Below are 22450 nucleotides of genomic sequence, written 5' to 3' on the forward strand. Positions count from 1 at the left end.
CATGCCGGAGCGGAGTTTTCACGCCACTCTATTTCTGGGCAGCTGACATTGCTCAGAGGATGCGCGCTATTCAACAGCTCGGCCCATCGGAAGCTTGCGTCCAGCCCGAGTTCGTCGCATTGCTCTGTTTCCTCCAAACTGACTACGCCAAGGTGTTGGAAAGCCCGCTGCATGGTTTCTGCAAACTTTATGAAAGATGGACTGCACAAAGTGGGCATGGCAGTTCTTGCGGGAAAGCACTTTCTTTTCCTAAGTTTTTTTGTGGACTGGGCGGAAGCTCGTAATAGGATTAACCGTTGTTACCAGGGTACTGAACCGGTACTTAACCGAAAATGAAAAACAGGAAAAACTGTTACTTGTGCTGGAACTGGAAATGAAGTGAAACGGTAAAATGAAACCGAAAGCGAAAAATAATGGCTTATGGTTTAGGTTGGCCGACTTTTCTGTAGCTTTTCTTAAATTCATTGCCTGCGGTTATCGCTCAGCTGTGTTACTTTATTTGTAAATATAGAGCCTCTTCCAGTGATGTCACCGATATGACCGGCTCCAATCTCACATGATAATGAGCTTTCTATAGATAGCACGGCTCCTGACGGGAATCTATCGCGCGGTTTCCTTCTGAGAAACAAACGACAAGCGGACGTAACGCACAGCATTCTTCTTCAGTCCTTGCGACATCACTGAATGACACATATTCTCGCACCTGTTCTGCCCTGAGGAGTAGCCCGCTATAGCGCTAAAGGGGCAGTTTGCGTCAATGGAAGTACTATGGTAGGAGATCGGAATTGCTCCGTGTTGTCAGCCTGCTCAACACAGCGCAACACCAGCCTTTTTCTTCGAGGCCGTCTCCGCGTTGCTGGCCGTCTCTAATGACCCACGTTGTTACACATTTGCGAATACCTTGCTACAAAAATTGTCGTCGTGTTGTGCTGTAAATAACTGCTCTTTCGTTATGAGCGCACACTAGTCATGCCTACATGCATTCTGGTAACTAAGCAATCGACCTAATTCCTGCGTGATTTTCAGAAGAAAAAGAAAGCGCCGCGCGTGAGAGAACATCGGCTACAGTGATGGTGCTTTCACTCTTTCACTCAATACTGCACTCATACCGCTGCATTGTCAGAGCCCATCTCGCAATCTGACGGATAATCGTGTACTACAAAGCCTTTCATTTAGAAAATGCCAGGTGGTTCGCTTCAATCACATGTCCAATTTTCTAATACCAATACGTTGTTCTATGGCACCTTTTCTCGGTTACTGAATAATTTCGGGCACGCCTTTTGTGCGCGTCACTTGCAAATGTTGCTGCGGGCAGGTGAGCTGCGCACAGCTGTAACATGACTTCTGTGAGGCCATAGTCGCTGCCGTCAGTGTATACTACGAAACATATCTTAAGATGGAGCAGAGGAAGTCAGGCAATAATTCACCAAAGTAATTTGCTGCTCGTTTAAGCAGCGCCGTTTCTTGCCTTAACGAATTAATTGGTTCAGTTGCCCGAACGTGTCTGCAGTGTTGCCTAACGTGCCCGTGAAAAGCAAGCATACCGAGAAATCACTGAATACCTTTTGTATTTGTAGACGAATAATGAACTATGGTACGCTGCTTATCTGCATTTCACTTTGGAGTGCCGCTGTTTATACCAAAACCCAGAAGATTGATTGTGCTGGTGGCTATCTGAATTTTTAAAGGTAGATCGCAAAGCCTGCAGTAAGCACGCTATGCAACTCAGCATAAAAATGCTTACTATCTTCTTAAAATGTACAGGAAAACATAGCAACGCAGGTGATTCTGAAGATTAGCGTAAGATAGCACAATGGTCATAATTCGTTGACATGAACATGTGCTCTTGAGAAGTCGAAATGCATGCAAAGAAGCTGTGGTTTGGCAAAACATTTCGTAGGCTTAGGTTAGTAAGATAGCACAATGGTCATAATTCGTTGACATGAACATGTGCTCTTGAGAAGTCGCAATGCATGCAAAGAAGCTGTGGTTTGGCAAAACATTTCGTAGGCTTAGGTTAGTTAGCCCTAGTTCATTATACCCAGCGTTCATTTCATGTGGTAAATATTATGGCTACTGATTCCATTTCTATGGCAACAAATAATGTAGGCTGTGTGTCAAGTTCAATGAATATGGGCGCCTGCAGGTGTTTGAACACATTATGGAAGTTGACATCGAAGCCAACAGCGATGACAAGTACCTGGTCGGTCACCAGCAAGATGGACGCATGCTTTATCCTGGTATGGGCTACTTGGTTATGGTATGGAAGTTCCTGGCAAGCCGCTATGGAAAGCCTATGAACGAGATGCCTGTAATTATCGAGGACGTCAGACTGGAACGTTTCACGATCCTGCCTTCAACAGGTAAGGAAAAGATATTTTTGCTATAGATGATTTCATCAAGTAGCCATTTGCGACATAGGTGTACATTAGATAATTGCACCAAGTACGTGAGTGCTTAGCGGACGATGCGTTTAATGGAATGTGGAACACCAGCCCTCTCAGTAACCAGCCGGTGCTCATAACCCCGATCCATAAAACAGAAATGTAGCGCACCACTACTTGCTGCTAGGATAGTTGGTTTATATTTAACAGGGCGTAATATGGCGCAACAGAACAGAAAGTAATACCAGTACGGGAAAGTCGTTCGTGCTTGTCTTCGTCATTCACTTATCTCTGCTCCTATTGCACCGTATTGCCCATAAATGAGAATGTGATCTCAATCGATGAATTTGGCAAGTAGTAGTTCGCACGGGCCCTCTTTTTACCTCATGTCACATTTTTAGTGGGAACGCTGACAACGTAAACATACCTGGAAGCGTCCGCGCCACAAAATCCGCGCTACACCCAGGAAAAACGCTCGCTGCGCAGTGGCGGCCTCTTGCTGTAGCTATCTTGCTTTGCTCAGAGTCTAATTGTGAAAGGAAAACAGGGACGACCAGAATGCACGTGTAAATGCGTTAGTCCCCGTCTGCTCTGGTTGTCCCAGGCTGCTTGTCGAGCGCCAATTGCTCTCAAGGACTGCAAACTTGCCGCTCACCAGCCTTGCCTAACCTGCCTTGCATTACTGGTGCGCCCTTCTGCAGCAGCGATGTTACCTTTTGACGTAACATGGACATCTATAGCACGTTTTTGAGCTGTATATAGTTCCGGTTTTAGTAACACACACAAAAAGAAAAGACTGCGGCAGAATCCATCTCACGATGGCTGTCGACGGCAATTCGCTTGGCGTTTAATCAATATAGCGACACAACGTACTGCAACTGTCGAAACCATTTTAGCGTGAGGAGTGTACTGCAGCGGAATTCCTATTTCGTGCTTCGCTAAGAATATATCGGCGTCATCTAGCTCCGCCGCCACGTAGCCTGCGGGTGGCCTCCGAAATGCGTGGCACAACGATGCGTGTGAACGCTTAGAATTGTTCCCTCACATTCAGTGGCGCATACTCAGTCACCCAATTTGGCGAGAGTTTCAATTAACAGCAGCGTATACCCAGTGCGCTCATGGCACTGCTCGCTAATGCGTCGGAGGGGTGTTAGTAAGGAACCCTCCTTACGTAGGTTTGACTGCGTTCTGAACTGGAGAAATTTAAGAGATCTTTTTCGTAATTGTACTGCGGCATATTTCCAGTGGCACATTCTAGCTACGCACGTTGACGTCAAAAACGTTCATTTAAGAGCAGCGCGCACGTGGTGGCACATACCAAACGACCAAAATTGCCACCGTAGAGGTTCGTGAAGACCAGCGTAGACCGAGTGATCATGATGTGAAAACGCTCATGGATGATTCTATGACTGGCGCCCCAAGTCCTGGGCTCCACTGGCCTCAGCTGCGCGCCGGACTTCGTGGCACAGCCTCAGTTCTTCAAGGTGGCGTAAAGGGTTTGTTCGAACGGCGGTAGCTACCCAGACCCGTATGATACAGTAACACATGGCGTAAGAAAGGGACCTTGAAGAACGGCGCGTACGTATATATTGCACAATGCACTATTGGGGGCGAGCTCCACCACTGGAAAAGCTAGCCCCACCGTCGGCGTGACGTGGCATGAGGGATCACGTGGACACAGCGGGCGCGTCGTCTGCTCCTGAAGCGCCGAAGCGAGCTGAAAACGAAAGTTTAAAGTCCCACCTGCGCTTCGGTTCTGATCAGGTGGTGAGGCTCTCCCGCCTTAGGTGTCTGCTTGACATTTGAAAACACTATAATAGGTAGTGACCGCCTTTGGAGGCGTGGAGCATGGTAGGCTACTGTTCGGTGTAGCAGTGCCAGGCTCGCGCAACAAAGCCCGGTGTCAGCCTTATTCACACGTAGCCGCTGGACAAGAAGCTGCGTGAAGCTTGGCTCGCGAAACTTAGAATCGGTAAATAGCGATCGGCTACAACTCGGATATGCAGCAAGCACAGACGCGAGGAAGATTTCTGCTACGGCGCCGGGACTGTGATGTTCTGTGAATATCAGAAAACGAGCACTGAGACGCTCGTCTGCGCTCACTGCCCAGTTAATGTCAGGACGGTTTGGTCTATGAACTTGTTGATCCTAGACAGTGCCAAGTTCCTTGGAATGGAAAGGGAGTGGTAAGAAGCACATTACAAAAAGGCATGGCAAATGGTCATGTTTGTGTTGCGAATTAACGCACTGGATTACGAAAAAAACAAAAACAGCGGGAAGTCTTTTTCCGGCTTCTAAGGCTTTTACGAGCTTCGTTCGGAGAGAGATGGCCGAATAAGAATAGCAAGGCCAAGTGCAGTCACCCAATGAGAACATCATAATTTTCACAGGAAAGACGACCCTTCTTTTCCGGTGCGACGAGCCAGAAATGCCAGAGAAAACACTTTCGCTTCCAGATGCGGAGCGAATAGCAAGAATTCTTCAATATACTGATCCGAAACCCGCCGAAACCCATAACAGCATTTTTGACAAGGGCAACGGTGATTAAGAAGACTCTGGAAGCCTCAACGCCATGAACACGTGCCTAAAAGACCTAATGACACGGCTTATTATCATTAGTACAATGCGACGCAGTCGTGATGTGACGCCGAGGCCTAACTACAACGCAAGTCAAAGAACCCCCTTTTTCGAAGTGCTTCTGGACGGCCACGCCACCACCACTCTGGTGGACACAGGAGCCAAGTCAATATGGCACCTTGCACCAGCGTCACGATTTCCGCCGACGCAGGAGCAGCAGGAGACAAGGAATTCACTGTCGAGAGCGATCAGGACATGCTGCTGGACCGACAAACTGGCGTTGCCAGGGGAATCGTGGAATGCTACCGAAGAAAAGCGCGGGTGATCTGAAAAACTTGAACCAGAAACTTTAAAACCTGAAAAAGCACTGAAAAATTGCATATATGTGAGAAATTGAAGGTGTCAGTGATTCATTTGTAACCTCAGATTATACCAAAACTACAACAATTGTCGGTGTTTCCGAACCAACATTCCATATTAATCCGGGTCTTCTCAGGCATAACCCCCCCCCCCAAAAAAAGAAAGACAAATGCTCGAAGGCTCCTGCATAACTCTAAGGTCACCTTCACATCATGATAAAAAAATGGGCAAATACCACTTGCTAACCGTCGCATGATAGCCTAAGAAAGTGTTCGACCCCTTCATCAGAGATCGTAGCAAATTTTGATGCGAGAACCTGATGCTATAAGGCAAGGAAAGTCAAGGAAATACTGCGCGACGACATCATGAAGTCGTCATAAGACCAGTGGGCGTCACCTGTAGCCTTATCGAAGAAGAGGATGAAAGTGCGTTTCTGCGTCGATTACCGTCACCTGAACAAAATTACGAAGAAGCATGTATACACGCCCTCTCATGGACAGATAACGCGTTGGGCCGGCTCTGAATGTCGAAGTATTCTTCTTCGATGGATCTCAAAACTCTTTACTTCCAAAGTAAAGTCGCCGAGAGGAATCGGCAGACCGCCTTCATCGCGCCCAACGGCCTTATGACTTCGAGGTCACGCTGTTCTTACTTTGCTGGGCACATGAAACATTCCAGCGCGTGATGGACCCAGTCTTGCCTGGCTTGAAGCGGTAGACTTGTATCGTGTACTTGGGTGACATCGTTGCGTTAGCCTTGAATTTTGACGATCACCTTAGGCGGGTTCGTGCAGCTTTAGAAGCAGTCAAGTAATCGGGACTCACCCTGAAAACAGAAAAAGTGTCGTTTTCTTCACGAATAACTCTTCACGAATATTCCTCGCCCGCAAATCCAGCAAATCTGGAGCCTGCCCCGATCAAGAAAACACAGTAGCTTTTGTAAAGTTGCAAAATCCCGTCGATAAGAATAAAATGTGCAGATTCTTTTTGGCTTGTGTGGCTATTGCAGGTGAATTGACAATAGAAATTCAATCATCACCAAACCAGTGACGCACATTACAAAATCAGACGTTGATTTCAAGCGGGAAACCCCGCAAGTCAAAGCGTTTCAGCAGCTCAAACGACAACTGCAGTCTCTCCCAGTACTCCTCTACTTCGACGAGGATGCCAATACCGACAATATATTAAATATTACTTTGGCTAGAATCTTAGCGATGTGGGTCGACGTCCAACACAAGATGTGGTATACCGTCGTTCTGTACGCAACCTTCCCTTACAACATGGCTGTGCCAGACACAACGCAGATGACGCCGTTCAAGCTGATTTACCGAATGGGCTCGGCGACGACGATCAACGCCATGCTACCACACGTCACCCACAAAGTTAATCTCGATGTTGCCGGCGATCTCCAGTGTGCCAAAGAAGCCCGAAAGCTCGCCTGCATGAGCACCAATATAGAATAAAGGACGGATGTTCGACGGCGCTACATGTAGTACCCTTCGGTGACGTTCCGGTGACCATACAGATCAGTAGCTGACATGAATTCTCAAGGAAGCTGGCTTCTTCGGATGTATTCCACGGCAGTGCAGTTCCAAAGCAAGATGCTCCACATTAACCGCTTCTTGTGTAGTCTCGCACCTTGGGAAGGACAGCGTTGACTATTATTCCTGAAAGCTTTTAGTACGCTTCCGCATCGTGCCATGGTGTTCAGCGTGAGGGCTCACTCCGACTCTATAGCCTAGCTGAATTACTTCCTCTCTTCTGTGTAGGCAGAGTAGGAGGATATTGTAGCATAACGCAATCAGGCTTTCTCGTTCTCACTCTCGAGCTACCTGAAGTGGGTACATGTGCGGTAAAACTCGTCATCGTAGCAATCTAGGTGCATCACTGTTTGCACTTCACAAAGTAACCGCACATCGTACTTTGCAGTACCACATTGGCTTCTTGCAGGCTGTGCAGTTGTAAAGCTTGTAGCCCCATTTATTCCCATGGATTGCTATGTATGTATGATTGCTATGTATATTGCTATGCTATGTATTACATATTTGCATTCTTTTTGCGAGTTCTTCTATAAATGTGTGTGTTCTCTGAACCGTGTATAGATAACTGAATGCACTTCAGGAATCCGTTTAGGCGTGTTTGTCTACATGCTCGTCAGGTTGGGTATTCTTACTCCCTGCACTGCATCAAGGATTGCTTAGTGTTGTGCTATGGTTTGGTTGTTGTCTGGTCGAGAGGAACGTTTTCATCTTATATGTGTCTGCCACATGAGCGAGCCGAACATAATGGTGACGATGATGTCCGCTGTTTATGCCGCGCCTGTGAAGGTGGCGTAGTAAATATTCTGGGAAGACTGAACCTCATCCTGTAATGTTCGAAACGTACAAGGTTTGTACCATTCACTTTGCGGCGTTGAGTAAACGTGTTCCTCACAATGTTGGTGTAGGTGCATCTGCACGGGCTGCCCTCATAAGCTAGTTTCCTCAGGTGTCGACTGCGTTCCACGCATGTAATGCCTGAGTCGTGTGCATGCTCGTTGTGTTGCCACCTGTGGTGTCGCTTGCGGTTCCGCTAGCCGGTCAACCTCTGAAGTATCTGCTTAATCCTGTAAAAGCGGTCTGAGTTCTATTCTTGGAAGGTCTGTCACTGTCCTCATGGCTTGGCTTGAGTACTTTTGAGTAACCATTGCTGTAGTTCGGTAAATTTTAGGTGTAATGTTGCAATTTTTTTATTTGCTTGCATCGCGCCTTTATGAAACGAGATGCTATTTCCATTCAAGCGTCTCGACCCCGGTCGGAAATTATGTAAATTAAAATTATGGTCCTGATAACTAAACCTAGAGGCGCGCACCCTCATCGTGTTACATTAGGTATTTTTCCTGTATTATTTTTAAAATGGCTGTATTCTTCAGAATAGGACATCATTTCACTAAGCTCAATTGGTAGCTGTGCGTACTGCAATGTTGCTCTAATTTTTTAGGATGTCCTCTGATACCTTTTAGTTTTTACGTACTACTAAAGATGTATCATGCCTGAACCATCTATCAATGATTTATCTGTGGCAAAGTTGTACTGTAATAACGTGTTAATTCTTTAGGCACAATACTTACATTTAGCGACATCCCTCAAGAGGCTGACCTCTTAGTGCTAGCTACAACATGTTCGCTAAATATCATAGGTTGCGGCCACTGTTGCTAGCGACGCCTATACGCATTGTGTTCTGAATTGTGTACGAATTGATCTTCCTAACGTGGGCATTGATTATGTTATTGCTTACCGGTGGAATATTAACTGTTGTGCAGTGCTTGGTACGCTGCTCCAGAATGTCTCATTTCCGCATGCATTATATCATGTACGCTCTACCTAAGGAATGTGAGAAATATTAAGCAACCCTGAGGGTTGCTGCTATTGGTTAATAATTCACCGCTCTCGCTCCATAAATTTATCGCTTTAATGATTCAGCCAGTGCGGAACCACTCAAGAAAACTGGATATATTTTGTGCAATACCATATTTGATCAGAGTGCCCAACATCGCTGCATGGAGCACCTAATGAAATGATTTCTTACGTTTCAACGCCACAAGTTTCCTGATACGAGTGGACTGAATGGAGATGATGCTAACTCTGTCATCTGATGTAATGTACGCTTAGGAACCGGGGTGTGCAGGGCGGTACACGTTACGGTCTTTGAGCCAGCCAAAGAGCCCTCGTAGTAACTTTTAGCTCCTGAACTATTGATGTGAGTGAGATAAGCCGTACGAATTCTACTTTCTTAAGTACCTTATTCTTCTGAGGAATGATGGACATGACACCTGCATGGTATTCCCACTGGCCTCTGTAACTAAACAAATCATGTTATGTCGCTAAAGCTAGGACGGTGAAAGCCTCGAGGCCGAATGGCTCGTGGCGGTAAAAGACGTCGATGAACTCGCGACGGAAACGCCGTTAACGTTCGCGTGCGCTGTCAAAGAGCTTTATTGCCAAAAACACCGCATCTCCGATGCGTTTCGATGGTCGCAGGATGCGCACTCCGTTTGGGCGTTCCTTCACCGACTGAAATGCCACCGATTTCTGAGCGCTTATGCACTTCGCGTCGCGCAACACAGGAAGATAAGCAGTCAATGAGTCAAAAATTGATGAGGGGTTATATGGTCTCATCATGGTTGATAACGGTTCCACGGGGATAGCTAACGTGCTAATAGGTGATGAGGGCTTATAATGGTCGGATAAATTCTGATAAGGCCCGATAAGAGTTGATAAGGATCGGATCGAATCCGAGAAGGGTTGATATGGGGGGACTGGGCCCGAAAAGATTGATTAGGGCTGATTAGGATCAGATCGAGTTCGATAAGGTTGATAACGACCCATAATGCTGGATAACTGTTTATACTGGCCGCGTGAAGTTTCATAAGATTGATAATGACACCGGCCTGCGTGAAGATTGGGCAAGTGGCACAATGCTTACGCGTACTTACACAACTACAGTGGATATTCAGTATAATTTTTCGCAATTCCCTTAAAGCCAGTCACATCTTTTGCTATTGGCGTCTGCCAAAATTCTTCACATCTCTTGTTGCGAGCGCTGTTGTACTTCGTAGGTTGAAAAGTATCCGTGTGACCTTGCTAAGGCTGTTGCTTGCCATACTCGTGAGTGTATTCGTCACAGGTCCGCTGTCTGGGTGTGGAATTTGAAGTTTATTTATTTTTGGGCAATCATGTACAGAATTTCCGTGGACGCTAGCGAAAAGGCAAATAAATGCCGGGCAAAGCGCCAGCGACCCATAAGTACAAACACTCAGTGAGAATAACAAAAAAGGAGAGCAGTAAAAAAAACGGCAATTCATAATTTAAAAAGTTAAGAAGTAGTCGGAACTACTGCAAGGTTACACTATATAAGTAAAATATGATGATTTCAAGAGTAAGTATACAAACACTAGACGATATAATGAACAATATGTAAAAAATGGCCAGGCTTAGCTTGGTTAAGCCAAGAATGCGTTGCATATTGCGCGCGAGTTGGGGCCCAGCTTTTCCTCCGGCTGTCGTGACGTCACGTCACGTGGTTGCGCTAAAGGTCAATGGTGGCTGCCCGGCCGCGCGCAAGGGCTGAACTGAGTGATTGCAATATGCAACGCATAAAAACAACAATTCCGTACAAGAAAGGTGATAATTGATCGAATACACTTGACGCCAAGCGAGAGTGAGGCGTTAGGTTATTCTCATCAAGCCCGTAAATTGATATTGCACGCTTGAGAGCCTTCCGGCCACGTTCCTTCATGCTGGTCAAGCCAATGTTCTTTTCATTGGAATTCAGTGCTGTTCGCTATTCGCGTCTCACTACGGTGCGCGCCATTCTCGAGCGACTGACTGGTATTCTGTACCGTACACTGATAGATGTAAGCGATTGTTCGAAATATTGAATATTACTCCAATAGTCTGTTATTCGACTCGTACGCAATTCGAAAATCTAATACCCTAAGTTGTCTTATAAACCTGTCTGTTTGAATACTATAATTTAAATTACTGGGACGCTTAAAACTTTCAAAGAATGTGAAGGCGAACGCTTAGTTGGACGTTCTGTTGATCTGCTGCTGAACTTTGTGGGTCGTCTTGTACCTGCGCAAGCGGCTTATCTCCACCAATTCTCTATTCCCAGAACACCTGCGTCGCATTAGGGCTGCATGCTCCTTTCGTCGGGCCGCTACCGCAGCTTCATCCATAGCCGCTTCCTGCCGACGGCGGTGACGACGAGCGGCATTTCGAGCTGCTCTAGCCTCTTGCGCAGTGGCGTACTTTCTGGGTCCTCCCCTCCCATGACTAGAGACTGGCGCATCGTCACCCATGTCGATGTGGAATGAAACTCGGAACCCACCTCCCCAGCTCCCACCATTGCCCTTTGCCCTCAACGCCCTCCCGCGCCACCCCTAACATTGCCGTCCTCGTCCCCAGCGCCGATGTTGCCCTTTCTCTAAACCCCTCCGGTGCCGCCGCTAACGTTTCCGTCAACTCCCTGACGGCACTCCGCCGCCCTTTCTCAGATCCCTCCTCCCGCACTGCTGTTCTTCTTTCCCGGCGTGCTCCGCTTTTCTGTACTTCACAACGTGACCTTGATACATAGAGATGTAAGGCTTTCGCCTCAGAATTACAGTTCCTGAAGTCTACAGGATGAAACATTGGCTTTCGGCATTGCCCTTTCGATTATCGTTTTCTGACATGGCTAGTTATCATCTACACATCAAACACCAGACGTTGCTATTTGATATACTAGCGTCAATTCTCTCTGAGCCTGTATGTCGGCTTCGTTGTTTTCAAAAACGGGTGATCAAGTAAGAACTATCATTGGTATTGTTTACTTATTTACCAATTTCTTCTCAATGGCAATGCAAATGAAGCTTTATTGCAGTTGCGAACATTGTAAATCTCGGGATTCCCCACGAAACAAAAAATAGGCATAAATAAAACAATGCAACCAAATACAATAAACAAGCAAAGTTAGTAAGCAGCGAAGTTATATTTGAAAGGACATGCAGGCAGCATGCAAGCACAATCGCAATGAGTAACAGCTTTAGACTGTGTTTCATATCATGATGACACTTGGTAAGAACAACTATTTAAGCACGTTGGTGCGGCACTGAGTTTCTTGGATACCAGTGAATTAACGCAAGCGAACAGGTTTATTCTGGTAAGGCTGGGTTTTTCTGAAATGGTGAAATAAGCAATCTCGCAAAATGTGGTGTTTTTATTGCGATAAAAACTATATGGACTCTCCAGGCGAATTTTTGCCGTCGCCGTGATGTTCTACATAAATTCCAAGGGCGACAACACCGTCGCTTTATGTGCGAGAGAAAGCTCACAAGGGAAGCCGATGATCGCGGCTCAATCTGGCGCGTGAAGGAGGATAGCGAAGAGCAAACGCGCCGTCTTCTGTCGCGCGAAAGGCCATGGGGGGTGGCTGGCAACATACCGTTCGCGTTGCCTGTACACACCAATGGCACCGCATGCCTGTGGTATGTGACTCCATGATCGATTTCGTTTATTTGTGCAAACGATGGCATTTTTGATCCAAAAGGATGCCTAGGTTGGTGTCTATTATGTGCAAGTCACTTCCAAAGCATTCTATGCCATTTTTTCTTCCCCGCAGTAAAATTTGCTCATTGGAACCTGTGGATGCTATTAGCCCCGATACACGTACATCTTAGTTTTATTATGGTTTTTTTGACGGTGACAATGATCTTCAACTTACTGGGCAGAGTATTCAACATTTGTTTACATTAAACTTATAGAAGTGCGCTCGTAAACTGCCGCAGGGTGTAAACTAACCAAAGTAGCAAACTTGGTAGACGACAGAACACATAGTTTAGGATCTATCGGTAGATTAGTTCATACACGGAAGCCTGTTGTCGGTAGCTGAAAAACCAAGTTTTCCAATGAGCCAGCAGCTCTGGTGTGCTTCTAGTTTCATCATCTCGATTTACCGTGCACCCCATATTGCTCGAGCGATAAGGATAATGAGCTATCGCAACATGAACAAAGTCTTAAGACAACAACACACTGCCCTGTTGATCATGCTGTTGCTCATCTCGCCGTTAACACTTATGTCACGCTCTGATTGTCCCGAATACACATGGACCAAATGGTAGGTATACCAAGAACTCCTATCTTAAGTAATTTTTTGGGTATACTGTACTTAAACGTTGTAAGAAAAAAAAACTAAACTTGAATGTGTTGGGGAGGAAATGAAGTTCGCAGCTTGGTGGAGTTTGGTTTAGCGATGTGAATTCATTTCAATGAGTCGAGAACATACTCTTGCGTGCACAGGATGTGTGCGCTTCCAGATCAGCATGATGCCCATCTCTGGCGAGTTTGAGGTGTGCGAGGGCCGAGCAATGGTTTGCAAAGGCCGGATCCGCATGGTCGAAGAAGGTCAGACGGTGCTCTTCAAGGACCCTCCTGGAACGCCTGCAGATACTGTTACGTACGATATGGACTGTACGGACGTTTACAAGGAATTGAGACTCCGCGGATACCAGTACAGCGGAGCTTTCCAGGGTGTCCTCAAGGCCGACTCAAAGAGTAAGGGCGAACTAGAATTAATTATTTGTCATTTCCACAACATGTGTGGGGTTTTGGCACGACGCTTAACCTCATATTTGCAGCGTTGTAATACCGTTCGCACTTAATAGTAAGAGACCTGACGTATATTGTAGCTACAAACTGAGCATTCTGAAATGGCGCCAGTAAGCTATGGTGTTCGGTCGCATTTGTAAAATACACTTACTTGAAAACAAAACACGAAATAGAATGGCGCCTTAACGCCACTCCCATTCCTGAATTTTCTGACGTATTTCTCGCAATTGTCATCTTCCGACAATGCAATCTGTACGATGGTTTCCTAAGCTGAATACTGGTCATCGTCATACGACGGCGTAGTACAGTGCATACCAAGGCGGCCACATGTCGATTGGGGCAAAATGTGAAACACCCGTGTACTTAGATATCGGTGCACGTTAAGGAACCGCAGGTGGTCCAAATTATTGCAGACTCCCTCACTAGGGCATTCCTCATAATTAGATCGTAGTTTTGGAACGTTAAACTACATAATTTAACAAGTAACAATGCATGCCTATACATGACAGAGTGTAAGTCTCCTCAACGCAAAAAATCAGCGCCTTCTTCATTCTCTCATAAATTTGGCAGAACCATATGCAAAACTGAAATGGGAGGACAACTGGGTGACCTTTCTCGACGCGCTGGTGCATGTGAGCTTCATCTGGAAGACGAAAAGAGTCTTTTGCTTGCCTATCAGGATAGAGTCGGTTCGCATCGACCCCAAGATTCATGCAAGGATCACCGAAGTGGCCGGGGACGCGGGTGAGTGATCTTGTTCTTTTATTGACTGATGAAAAACTGATGATGAAGAAGCGTAGCTTGACGAGAAATATTTCCGAGCAGACGTACTTTGGATAGAACCAATGTCTACTTCGTTCAAAACACACCATTTCAATCTCAACGCGATGGTTGCTTTGAGAAAATAGGAGCTGCTAATTCCATCGCTCGTTCGCCTCTCCAGGAACGAGAATGTTTAGAAGTAGCCACACTTACAATGAATTGCAGGCGATATTGTAAGGAAAACATTGCCGCCAGAATTGTAGAGCCTGGAGCACTAAATGCGGTTTAAAATGAAACAAAAAAACTGGCAGTGCACACAGACGGCAACTTAGGATCCAGTTTCTCTTGAGACTTTCGTTTTCGTTCAACAAGCACTTTAAGTTTACTGCTCGCAATGGATAATCAACAGGTCTACATCTCCACCCTAATGTCTGTGTTTTTGGGACTTTGGGGAAGGGTGGGTTATTGCTTCTGTCTTGGGCCCTGTCCTACATTTAGCAGTGCTGCTGTTGGTGCGCGTTCGCTGTAGCGTTTAAGCCTCGTCATGCTTCCGCCAGCTGCACAGTGGGTGAAAGGGTAAGCCACGTCTTCGCAGCGAACATAGAAGCCGTTTGCTTTCGGCTAGCGATGTGGAGCCTATGCGTCGTGCGTTTAGTAGCTCAGCCTCGTAATAAATTGCTCTCTGTAGTGGGCCCAGTATATTCCGAAGGTTTCCTGTTCGTCAGCTGCTGCGGGTGTCCTCGCTTTTATACAGGGTGTCCGAACTATCATGTAGGAAGATTTGAGAAAAATGCAAATGTCACGTAGCTTGGCAGAACCAAGATAATGTGGTTAGCCTTCGGTTGGAGATATACAGATTATATTTTGCGCCCCACCTGATTACATAATTGGTACTAATTAATTTATCAACTTCTCATTAATTATAACAAGATGAGAAGTGTCAATGACATAATTGTAGAGCACCATGGACAACTCCCGATACAGCTTTCTGTTGCTCAATAGGTGCTACATAAAAGTGTTTTCCAAGCGTGACAGTACCTCAGGAATGCACGCAAAGTGCCTCGAGCGGGAAGTCGGGCGGCAGTTTTAGCGTGTGTTCGCGGGCTTCTTTCTTGCTCGGAAAAGTACTTTTATGCTGCACGTATTGATCAACATAAAGATGTATCGGAAGATTTCTTTTTGGCAATTTTCTCGTCGACACTTTTCTTCTACTTATAATATTTGAGAGGTTGATTAATTAATTAACCAAATTATGTAATCACGCAGAATGCGAAAAAGAATACCCTGAGCATCTCCAAGCAACGGTAAACAACATTACCATGCTTCTGCCCAGCTACGTAGCATTTCCATATGTTTAAATCCTGGTGCATGCTAGTTGGGACACCCTGTTGAACCACACTGTTGAACACCCTGTGGAGACAACCAGCTGAAGAACAAGAATCTTCTACTACAACCCAGTGGTCCAAGTTGTCTTATAGCTTGAGTTATTAGTCATGTGTTCGGGGTTATGATGCTGTCATGGTCATTCTGTCATCGTCATTCCAGCGCTGTCATCCGACTCCCGTCATGATGTCTTCATCGCGCTATCACTGTCTAAAAGTGGCCGTCAAGGCGTCGTCGTAGCGCTGTAGTTTTATCATTGTTATCACTTCAGTAACCTGTAATCCCATTGCCGCCGTGCAGTCATCGCCACAACGTCTGGCTTGTTTACATTGAGGTTATTCTTTCGTCATCTTTGAATTGTAATCCTACTCTGGTCATTCACCTTTGAATATGCCGTTCTTGATATGCCATTGTCGCCAGATAGGCGCTATCATGTCCCCATTGTAAGACCGTCGTCGTAATATGATCGTACACGTGCCATCACGTCCCTGCAGCTTTTTATGTCACTCATGCCGTCGTCGTCAGTCTATCCTCGTTATACAGGTCTCGTGATACAGTGATCATCACGAACTCCTCGTCATTCCCTTGTCCTCATGCCCTATTCCTGACATGGTCGTCACTGCATTGTCGTCATAGAATGGTCGTCGTCATGAATGCTTGTCCTAATGCCAAGGTAATGCCGCCGCAGTCGGTTCATCGTCATCTTTGGAACTTCGACATCTGACTCGCCTCATGCTGCCCTGACCAAGTGGTCGTTTCGCCATTGCCGTTACTTCAGTATCGTCATCCCATCGTCGTCAGGCCGTCGTCGTGATACGACCTCAGTCAATCCATCGACGTAATTCCTGGTTTGTCATTCTATCGTAATCATGCTATCGTCATTCACTCGTGATTATGCGGCCATTGTCGTGTCATAGTCGTCATTGCATCAACGTCAGATAGACGCTTTGATGTATTCATTGTCATAGCGTCGTCATCATGACGTATTGATGATGCCATTGTCGTCATTCCCGCTACATCGTCCGGTTGTCGTCTTACCATCGTCGTCTCGCCGTCGTCATCATAATACGGTCGTCGTCTTACCATTTTTCTCATGACGTCGGCACGTGGTCGTTGGTAAACAATTCTCATAATTTCAATAAGGACATGGCATTGTCATCATAGCGTCTTCTTTATACCCCTTTGTCATTCCATCAATATAATTTCTTCTTCGTCATTCCAGCATCACTGTGTTGGCGTCATGCAAACGTCGACGTGGCTCCATGCTCATGGGCCACCTTAGCAAGCTAGCGCCATAGCAAAGAGGGACGATATCGGATTATGTGGCTATAGCTGAATAATTGAAAGTCTGATTATTATCACTACACGTGTCGGTGGGTTTGAGCCACACCTGACGTAGTGCGCTCGGCTCCCGCTTTTTGCCATCGTTTTCGGATGTTTTTCGAGTGTGTACCCCTGAACTTTCCACATTTCCGGATCTGTGAAGTCACGAGGAACACGCCGATACCCGACTTTTGTGGGTGGGTGGACTTTTGTGACATTTATTCCAGTTTTTCTTTCGACTACGCCATCACTGTGTGCTGAGCCTAACCGTGTTAGGGTTCGCGAGGCGAGGCATCGCTCGCCCACCTCTTCTCGTCAGAGGCTTTTTCCACGGAATTTGTGATGGAGTGTGAGGTGGAAGGGGAGCTTTTATCCCCCGAGGACTTCACTAAAGACTCCGGGTGCCAGCTCGTTGCCGCCAGACGTTCTTTAGGGAGCAAGAGAAATGCGGCCAATGCCAGTGCGGCCGACGTTCAGCATAACGCCGGTTCCAACGCTCGGCGTCCCGCCGACCGCGCGGGCATTAAAAGCAAGATAATTCGAGGGGCCAGGATGCCTCCGCTGCCCAAAGAAAAGGCAAAGATCGTCGTGCGGCCCAGGGGAGGCCTGTGTATCAGCAAGTGTGGACCTACCGCAGTCGCCGACGCCATATGGCAGGCTGCCGGGCTCGATCCGGCGTCGCGAGACACGGACACGATGTGTCCCAACTTTCAACAAAACATAATGGTGATCAGCACACCAAACCGGGACAACGGTGCACGCTACGTCGGCATCGAAGGCATCTCCGTCGCCGGTCAACGTTTCGAGGTGAGCGCCTACGAGGCCGCCCCCCACTACACGTGCAAGGGCGTCATCCGAGGCGTCTCCCTTACCGACGGGCCCGCGGTGCTCGACAAGAAACTCGTAAACCCGAGAAATCCCACGGCGCTGGGCGCCAAAAGAATCAAGAACACCGGCACCGTGGTGGTCCTGTTCGAGGGGTACCGAGTGCCAAATTTTGTCTCTTACGGCGGCACGATAGTCAGGTGCACTTTATTTCGCAAGCAAATGGACGTGTGTTACAGCTGCGGCAGGCTCGGGCACCGCTCCGACGTCTGCCCTTCGCCCAACGACGCCATCTGCAGAGGATGCGGAGAAGCAAACCCTGACGCCCAGCATAGGTGCCATCCCAAATGCAAGCTGTGCGGTGGCGACCACCTTACCGCCGCCAAGGAGTGCAAGCGACGATTTCAGACGCCATATCTCGTCAGGCGCAGACGGGGGGAACGCTCCCGCGCCCTCAACGCCGAACATTTCCCGCCCATGGAGCGCGCGAATCAAGCCCGGCAAGCATCGCCTGAACGCCAATACGGTCGCAGCCGCTCCCAGTCCAGGGGGAGATCCAAGTCTCGTGGCCGCTCCAGGGGTCGCACCAGGAGCCGCTCCGTCTCCAGGGCCAGGTCGATGTCAAGATCCCGAGTCCGATCACGATCCAGATCCGGCTCCAGGGACCGCCCAGGTTGCAGAACCCAGCCAGCATCTGGACCTCAGCCGGCCTCCACACGTTTGGGGAAGCAGCCGACCCTCCTTTGGGCCGATCTGGCACGTCCCAAGCCCGGTGCCAATATAGAAGCTGCTCAGGCACCTCGTAACGACCCACACCCAGAGCGAGCTAGGGACGCGGAAGTCATTCGCTTACGAAAAGAGAACGACGACCTCAAGAGCATGATCAAGAGGCTAGTTAACGAAATGGCAGAGATTCGGAAACTCGTTACGAATGCGTCTGATAACGTTGCGCCAGGCAGGGCCACAGAGACTCCAATCCCAGCCCCAGTAGACGGTACTGCGCCGTCCTCCAAACGCAGAGCAGTAGTAAAACAAACAGGTGAATCGGGAGCGATGTCCTCAGAAGTCAGCGAGATTAAGCAATCTCTCATTGGGCTGGCAGATGGCCTCAAACAGGTCACTGCTAGCGTCAATTGTCTCACCGATAACGTTCGTCAAATTCAGGTTGCACTCGGAGACCCCAACAGGGGCCTCGGAGCTCTCGCTGATCGCATAGACGCCATTGAGGCGCAAATGGCTACACCCGCCTCCGTCGTACAACCGCTCACCGTTCCCGCCATACTAAAGGAAGCTAGACTTCAATATCCAACCAGGGCGGCGTCAGGAGGTCCCAGTCTTTGCACAGCCCTAACTGCCCCGTTAGGTGGTAGTCCATCCGGTCCGCCATAATGGATAGGTCCAAAGAGAGTTTTCGCATTTGGCAATGGAACTGCAGGGGATATTCCAACAAGAAAGCCCCTCTGCAGCAGTTCTTCAGGTCCTTCGCTGTCAAACCTCAAGTCATTGCTCTCCAGGAAACTTAGTCTCCGCCGCCTCGCTCCAGGGCTACAGGGCCGTGTCGGGCCTGCCCGGGGGGCGAGGGATTTGCACCTTGATTGATAAAAGGCTGACTCATCTCACCCACGACCTCAAGCTGGGGTGTGGTAGAATTGAATATGTCATGGTTGAGATCCTGCTCGACGTACCTCACCAGAATCAACCCCAGGGACTCACGCCAGCAGTTCAAGACCATCCTCAAGAAAGCGACCGACTTGGCCGGTCCTCGACCCTTGGTCGTCGTCGGTGACTTCAACGCACCGTACGGCATCTGGGGTTACGTCTACGACACTACCAAGGGGCGCAACCTGTGGCAAGACGCCAACGAGATGGACCTCACTCTGGTCACTGACAAGAATTTTCCTACTCGCATCGGCAACTCCGTCACCCGGGACTCGACACCTGACCTAGCGTTCGTCAGGAACGTTGAGGACGTGGGCTGGGAGAACACCGCCATGGAGTTCGGCAGCGACCACTACATTCTCGAGACCAACTTCAAGGTGTCTCGGAGTAGGATCAAGGAATTCACGTTCATCGATTGGGACCACTTTCGCAAGATTCGCGAAGAACCCAGCAGAGCCAGGGCACCCGCCACCCTCGAAGAATGGTGCGAAGGCGTCCGGAACGACGCTTCCGCGGCTACCAAGAAAGTGGAAACCGATCTCGACGTCGAGCGGATGGACAGCAGACTTGCCCACATGATCGAGGCCAAAAACGCCCTGCTCCGCCGATGGAAGGGTCAAAGGCTCAATCGCAGACTCCGAAAAAAGATCTCGGAGCTCAACAAGGTCATCGATGACCACTGCAAGGCGCTATGCCAGCAGCAGTGGGACGAGCTCTGCGAATCCATCGGCGGACAGATGCGCAACGGCAAATCCTGGGGTATGCTGAAGCACCTTCTCGACGAAAGCGGCTCAATGTCAAATCAGAGGCATACGTTGGCCAGGGCCCTTCACGAGGCCACCAGGTCTCACACGGTCGATGAGCTCGTCGCAAAACTGGTACAGAAGTACTTGCCCGTCCGTCGCGACGGAGATCCAGTGACCCAACTCCCAGACTACCGAGGCCCTCCACGCCCCGAGCTCGACGAAGACTTCTCCATTGCCGAGGTTAGGCCATCTTCGCGCTCAACCGCAAGTCTGCGCCGGGTCCAGACGGAGTCACCAACAGAATGTTGAGAAACCTCGAGGACACGTCGATCGTCTTGCTGACCGACAAAATCAACGAGTCCTGGAATAGCGGCGTTGTTCCTGCAGAATGGAAGATGGCCAGCACGGTGCTCATTCCCAAGCCCGGCAAGGCCCCGAACATCGAGAACCTCAGGCCGATTTCTCTAACCTCCTGCGTCGGCAAGGTCATGGAGCGCGTCGTCCTCAACAGGGTCAACGGGTACCTCGAAGACAACGAGGTTTACACGTACAACATGATCGGCTTCCGCGCCGGACTCTCGACGCAGGATGCAATGCGCCTAATAAAGCATCAGATTGTGGATGGCCGTTCCAGAGACGTCAAGGCTTTGCTCGGTCTGGACCTCGAGAAAGCTTTCGACAACGTGCTCCACAGCTTCATCGTAAAGACCATTTCAGATTTGGGTCTCGGCTCCAGATTCCATAGCTACGTCAGCTCTTTCCTAACGGACAGGAAGGCCAAGCTTCGCATTGGGGACTTCCGCTCCAACGATGTGCCCCTCGGAGGGCGGGGCACTCCTCAGGGCGCCGTCATCTCACCCACCCTGTTCAACATCTGTATGATTGGTCTTTCCGAGAGGTTGGCACGCGTAGAGGGCGTCAATCACACTATATACGCCGACGACATCACCTTATGGTGCTCCAGCGGCTGCGAGGGCAGAGTCGAAGAATCCATGCAGGAGGCGATAGACGTGATCGAGGAGTATCTCCGCCCCACCGGACTTCGATGCTCCCCCGCCAAGTCGGAGCTTCTGCTTTACAGAAAAGAGAAGGGAGGCAGACCCAAAGATTGGAAGCCAGTCTCCGAAAGCAGCATCAGTCTTCGCACTTGTGACGGGGGGGGGGGGGTGATACCCAGGGTTGACGTTATTCGGGTCCTGGGCATGTTTGTCGAATTCAATGGCGGGAACGGAACGGCTCTCCGCAAGATCATCGCAAAGACGGACAACGCTTTCCGCCTCGTTCGCAGAATAGCAAACCGGCACCGAGGAATGAAGGAAAACAATCTCCTCAGGCTATCAATGCATTCGTACTATGTCACTTTACGTACACAATTTCTATGCATAACTGGCTCAGAGCGGAGCGAGACAAACTCAACGCTCTCATCCGCAAAGTGGTCAAGAGGGCTCTCGGGCTACCCATCAGGACCCATACCGAGGATCTCCTTAGGCTGGGGGTGCATAACACTGCCGAGGAGATTGCCGAAGCCCAAGAACGCGCGCAACTCACTCGCTTGAGCACCACAACGGCAGGTAGACACATCCTCGAAGAGCTGGGTTACCAACCTGCGGGATTCCCGATGGTCAGTACCCCGATCCCCAGGTGCATTCGAGACAAGTTCGAAGTGGCCCCTGTGCCCCGAAACGTCCATCCCGTCCATAACGAGGGCAGACGCAAGGCCAGAGCAGCAGCCATCCTCAAACAGATCAAGCAACGAGACATTAGAGCAGGCTTCGTCGACGCCGCGGAGTACAGCGATGGGAAGACCTTTGCCATCGTTGTGGTCGACTCCAGCGGCAAGATTTCCAACTGCGCCTCCATTCGCACTTCAGACCCCGGTGTCGCCGAGCAAGCCGCCATCGCCCTCGCCCTGCTAGACGGTCGTGGATCCGGGATATATAGCGATTCCAAAACAGCTGTTAGGGCTTTTCAGAAGGGTTGCATCGCCAAGCAAGCTGCTCGTCTTCTTAGCAGCTCGAGTCGAGATGCTCTCACGCATCATTCAATCCACTGGTTTCCAGCTCACGTAGGGTCGGTCGAGGGTGCTCCCCCGAACCTCAATGAGTCTGCTCACGAGGCTGCGCGTGACCTCACCGACCGCGCTTCCTCTACAAGAAGCACCGACTCCCCTCCTCCCTACGGCCACAGGGACGCTCCCGCTACTCACAACGAGATTATTAAATTCTTCTACATGTCTAGAAGGGTCTTTCCACCCCCTCACCCCAAGTTGAATAGGGCGCAAGCCGTTTCGCTTAGGCTTCTGCAGA

The 22450-nt window shown here is 48.9% G+C and overlaps 1 protein-coding gene across 1 annotated transcript in view; it reads left to right on the plus strand.

Annotated features, from left to right (window-relative positions):
* The window catches only part of LOC126534093 (fatty acid synthase-like), a 183329-nt gene that overhangs the window by 88271 nt on the left and 72608 nt on the right, over positions 1 to 22450 (plus strand). Inside the window, exons 14-18 of the mRNA XM_072284047.1 lie at positions 2147 to 2363; positions 13138 to 13392; positions 14017 to 14190; positions 17201 to 17934; positions 18348 to 18495. Of these exons, the coding sequence (XP_072140148.1) occupies positions 2147 to 2363; positions 13138 to 13392; positions 14017 to 14190; positions 17201 to 17934; positions 18348 to 18495 (1528 nt within the window). The remainder of the gene's footprint in view (positions 1 to 2146; positions 2364 to 13137; positions 13393 to 14016; positions 14191 to 17200; positions 17935 to 18347; positions 18496 to 22450) is intronic.

The sequence above is a fragment of the Dermacentor andersoni genome, chromosome 8 (assembly GCF_023375885.2).
Source record: "Dermacentor andersoni chromosome 8, qqDerAnde1_hic_scaffold, whole genome shotgun sequence".
Classification (NCBI taxonomy): Eukaryota; Metazoa; Arthropoda; class Arachnida; order Ixodida; family Ixodidae; genus Dermacentor; species Dermacentor andersoni.